Here is a 5541-nt window from a genome sequence, read left to right on the forward strand (position 1 = left end):
TTAGAATTTTTGTTCCCTCCTCAGCAGTCTCTTCAGAGCTCCCTTCACGTCCTTGTTCCGCAGAGTATATATGAGGGGATTGAGAGTAGGGGTCACCACAGTGTAGAAGAGTGTGAGGAACATGCCCTGGCTATGGCCATAGGATCGGTTTGGTTGGATGTATATGACAGAGCTGGTCCCAAAGAAAAGAGATACCACTAGTAGGTGAGAACCACATGTTCCCAAGGCCTTGCGCCAAGCGTGAGATGACTTGATTCTTATCACAGCGTGTGCAATGAATCCATAAGAGATTGAGATGAAGGCCATAGGAAGAAGGAGGAGAACCAAGGTAGCCACAAAAAGCTGGACTTCATTTGCATGGATGTCCACACACGCCAGCTTGATCATGGCAGGCACCTCACACAAGAAGTGGTGGAGACGGCGATGCCCACATCGAGGGAGCCGAAGGGTGATGGTACCTTGGATAAGAGTGTTTCCTACTCCACTCAGCCAGGCGATGCCTGCTAAAGCCTTGCAAAGTGATGGGTGCATGATAGTAGTGTAAGTGAGAGGCCTGCACACAGCCACATAGCGGTCAAATGCCATAACAGTAAGGAGAACGCATTCAGTGGAGCCTAAGGAGAGGGAGGCGTAGAGTTGGATGGCACATCCAGAGGATGTGATGGTCTTGGCAGGTCCCTTCAGGTTCCATAGTAGTTGTGGGACTATGCTGGTAGTGAAGCAAAGATCAAGAAAGGAGAGGTTTGTGAGGAAGAAATACATGGGGGTGTGCAGTTTGGAGTCCAGGTAGCATACCAGGATGATGGCTGTGTTACCCACAAGGGTCAGAAGGTAGGATGTCAAAACCACCATAAAAAGGATAATTTCCAGCTGAGGCTGGTCTGAGAAGCCAAGCAAAATAAAATCGCCCCCGGAAGTGTCATTGTTTTGTTCCATTCCTCTTCTAAGGGAAGAGAAAAAGGTGAGAGTTCATTCTAGCAAAAGAGCATTATTGCTGTTTATCTACAATATTTGACACAAACTTTTTGATAAGGGGTTGAGCTTTGAAGTTACACAGAGAATAAAATAAGTGACTACTAAAAAGATACTCTTAGACATAAAGTCATTCTTTGCGGTCATCGTTTTTATCTCAGTATACATTTGGCATACTGGACTTTTTTCTTACCATCTCACTCTCTTTCCCTCATATTTGTCAATAGTTATTATTGAAGATAATCTATTTAAGAAAAGAAAGGCTTCCAATTTGAATAGATACTGCTTACAAAAAGAAGGAATTAGTTATATAAATATGTAATTATACAATATATAATACATACTGTGTCATAGTCATGTGTATGTATGTATATACATCTAGGTAGCTGATGTGATGAATTTAAATATCCATTATTTAAAGGACTTTGAGTGACTATTCATACCAAAATAAATTGGAATGGAGTCAGGCATTTGGTGAGGAAAGCAAATAGAATCCATCCCTTGTCTTTAAAGTCTCACAGAATAGGATGTGATACTATTTACATTTAATTTTTTAATCAGAGTGATACAGAGTCAGAAACAGATGGATTTCCGTATACAGGGAAGATCAATAATGTCATACTTCCTTTTTTAAAGATTATCTTTAAGTAATTGCCTAAGAGAGTTCCCATTTAACAAATCAGTGTATGAATACAATGTGTTTTGATCCATGTCACCCCTTTTAACATTCATACCTGTCCTTCCCAACCCAACCCCTCCCTCAGTTTTCTTAATTTTGTGGGATATACATTGAATTCTTGACCAAACTCTCTTCTCTTCTCCTCTTGATTCATCTACCCAGTTCCCCTTGATTCCATCTCATCCCTTCCTGTGTTTATTTTGTTAAATTTTGCTTTTGCCTTTCTAGGGAATTAATAAGTAAACACGCACACATACACACACACACACACACATACAAAAACACAACTCAAGTGAAAATCTCTTTTTGAGACACATAGCTACATGATACTCCTTTGGTTAAAGTAACGGGCAAGTCACTTATACTAACTAACTTAAAGACAATATATTGGTATTTGATAGGATCATAAGAAAGTAAAAAATATATTTGTCAATTCATTTGCCATTATACTTTTAATGAAAGAAAAAGTTTGGGTTGTAACTTATTTCACCATATTTTTACTTGTTTTTTAATGATGTTATCATCTATGATTCCAAATTTTCTTCCTTTATCATAATAACTTATTTACTTTTACTTCTAGGAAAAATAAAGCATGAATTTGTCATTTTGTTCAGATTTTTTATTTTAAAAAATAAACTTTTATCAGAATGAGGAATAGTAAATTATTAAAAAATGTAATGCTGGAGCCAAATGTTTAGAGCTAGATAGCTAGATAGACAGACACAATACTTAATATATATGTGAAAATGGAACCAAGTAAATTGAGAAGATGAGTGGAGTTGGGAAGGATGAGGAGAATAATAAAAGGGGTGACATTGATCAGATGGTTAGCCTTTCTTAATGACTAATGAATTTGTTTAGTTTTCTCTTTTACTTTTGTTTTGAATCAAGTCCTAGAGCATCTGGTAATATTTAATAATCTAGAAGATTAAACAATATGTATCTGTAAGAGATGTATACTAGATCATAGAAGATGTAAAATATTCAACTTGCTTCTCACTCTTTTGTATTTTGTATGTACTGTATGTTTTTATTTTTAATTAAAACATAATAAATTGTCAAAAAAGATGCACTGAACTCAAAGACATTTTGAATTGAAACCATTTATACAACTACTTAAAGATAATTAAGAAAAGAATTCTACTCAGAAAATCCCAACTAGTATGCCATATAGATTCTCATTTTCTACATAAACTTACAGTTTCTACACACTTCTTTAATACTACTCCAAGTAAAAGCCAATGTATCTCAGATGGATATGTTTCAGCTTTAATCACTAAAGTAGTATGCAAATTATTTTAGCAGATTGAAATTAAACATCAGTTATTCCTACACCTTAAGAAAATATTAAAATTTACTTACTTTAAACATTTTAGAATCCATCTTCAATTTAAAGTCTTGTGCAATGGACTGTGTTCCTAAACATGAATTTATTCATAAACATATATCTAGGTATTACTAGAGTTCCAATTTTGTACAAATTTTAAAGTCACATGATTAGATAAGATGCTAAACATAGAAATAACTTGAAAAATAATTATAATTTATTTCATTTTTCAGTGACTAAAAATTCACTAAGTAATATAATAGGTACTAAAAAGATGATATTAAAACTGAATGAGTTTGATAACTTTTTAGACTGTTTTAGTTATTGTAGTCTACGGCCATACCACCCTGATCGCTCCCGATCTCGTCTGTTTTAATTATTGTTGAATTCATTTTTAATTTGTAAGCATTTTATTGTCACTAGACTTACTGAAATGTTTTCTTTTTCCTCAGCTTCCTTGATCGATAATTGACAAAAACTGAATTTATTATATACTGTGCTATCTTTGATATATGTATACAGTAAGAAATGATTACCACAAACTAGTCAATTAATTTTACAAAGGAGGATATCATTAGCTTATGTACTATGAGTCTACAAGAATAATAAGTAATACCAAAATAATCTAATTATTCCTCCCAAATCTTCCATCCTAGGGCCATACTAGATTTTTAAAATATTTTAATAACATTAGATTATAAGGAATCTTTCAAGGAGAGCCTTCTATTCTTACACATTACTTACCCTAGTTTTTATTCTGATTGTCTCAAAGGGTAACTTCACTTTCTTCAGTTTGCTCAGAGACAGCTTACACAGTAGAGTTCAGATCGGTAGACATTGGTCTTCTCTGAAGCTCAAGCCTGACTTGTGGTTTGAAGTGAGCCACCGAACGGAGTCTAGTGAGAGCTGTCACAAATTAATGCATGCATGTATACATACAATACCATCTCAAAATAGACTTCTGAAAATACCATTCAAATCTTGCCGATAAAAAGACTATCCAGTGACATTTGGAAATGAAGAATTGTCTAGGGGAAAATCCCCATCCACCCCACCCCCCCTCTATTTTTTGGCAAAAGGATCAAGACTTCTCTTCCTCCTAACAGTTTTACTGGTTCTCCTCACAGTATGAATAATGATAATTTTAAACAAAGATGCACAGAGGTCAGAACTTTGGCCATACTCCTGACATCACCTATAAGAGAGACACAGTGAATCAGCCAGGAAAGTGGCCAGTTGAGAGAGGACCAATATGTGACTAGAAGCAACTCAGATGTGATGGGAGAGACTCATGCAAAGACTTGCATCCTCTTGATCATGCAACAGTATTGTCAGCATGGACAGAAAGTAACTGGTGATGTAACTTTAACATATTAGAGTTTCTCCCCTGGATTGACTATCACTGAAAAAAATCCACAAGCTATGGGAATGCAACTATTTCTTATGCAATTTTCCTTGGGGAAAAATCAATGAGAATAAAAAAAAATACATTGGCTATGGGTTTTACTAAGACTTTAGGGATCACTGTTTCCAAATTCCTAATTATCACAGAGTTGATTAGTGTCCAGAACGTTGCTTTCTCAAGGGAAAAACACAAAGGAAGGACTTTCTCAATAGTATATTATTTGCTGTTTCTTTTGTCAGACAATGTTATAGGAAAGTTCTCTCATCCACATTTACATTCCTGAAATGCATCTGTCATTCCTGAAAGTATGTAAAAAATGAAAACTAGGCCATGTCTTAGCTATTATGAGTTAGGTATAATGTTGAGTCAAAAGGATTTATATTTCTTTCAAATCCAATTATTTTTGTTGGTTGTTACAAGTATTTTCAGTATCAATTAACTGTAATAAGAATCTCTAAATGATGTTTTATTATAAGGCAGTTCAAATTATTTTAACAAGTTCCACACTTAGATTTGTTGATAATTTCTTTATAAATTATAAACTACTGAGACAAAATATTTTTATAATTAAAAGGATTTTAAAATTAAATACTTACAACTAGACATGTTAGCATATTGTGACATATTTACATAAGGACTTTACATGTTGTAAGCCACAGATACAATTTTCAAAAAGTTGAACAAATAGACTCATATTGTGCAGCTAATAGGTTCTGAAACTAAAGAATTTTTTACAGAATGTTAATCATTCTTAAGCACACAAAATTTATAAATGCGACAAGTGTCAATTAGGTGCCAAAATATACAGCTAAGTAAATTTTCAACATTTTTATAAAAAGGAATAATGTGTTTCAGAAGTATAGAGAATAAAGAGCTAAATGGAACAGATATGCGAGGAGGTAGGACTTAGCTGGTCTATTGCTGTCTAGAAGATGTCTGAGAATGTGCAGTGAGAATTTGGTGAACTTCTGAGACATACTGACATATTCCTAGCCAAGTTCCTCCAGCAATTTGCAATTTATAATATAGCTTAGAGTTGCATATTACAGGAAGGCACTAAGGAAGAGACTTGCAAGACAGACTAGAAGAGAGAGTGCACAGGAATTATATTTCATTTAATATCCTTTTCAAAGAGCAGCTTTGCATGCTTCTCTGTTA

General features: G+C 34.3%; 1 protein-coding gene across 1 annotated transcript; it reads right to left on the reverse strand.

The window, feature by feature from the left end:
- On the reverse strand, positions 1-936 carry LOC125353580 (olfactory receptor 2G3-like). The gene has a single exon (XM_048349270.1). It carries the CDS (start codon positions 934-936, stop codon positions 1-3), a length of 936 nt encoding a protein of 311 aa, XP_048205227.1.
- Between the last annotated feature and the right edge of the window lie 4605 nt (positions 937-5541).

This window comes from Perognathus longimembris, chromosome 6, assembly GCF_023159225.1.
Source record: "Perognathus longimembris pacificus isolate PPM17 chromosome 6, ASM2315922v1, whole genome shotgun sequence".
Classification (NCBI taxonomy): Eukaryota; Metazoa; Chordata; class Mammalia; order Rodentia; family Heteromyidae; genus Perognathus; species Perognathus longimembris.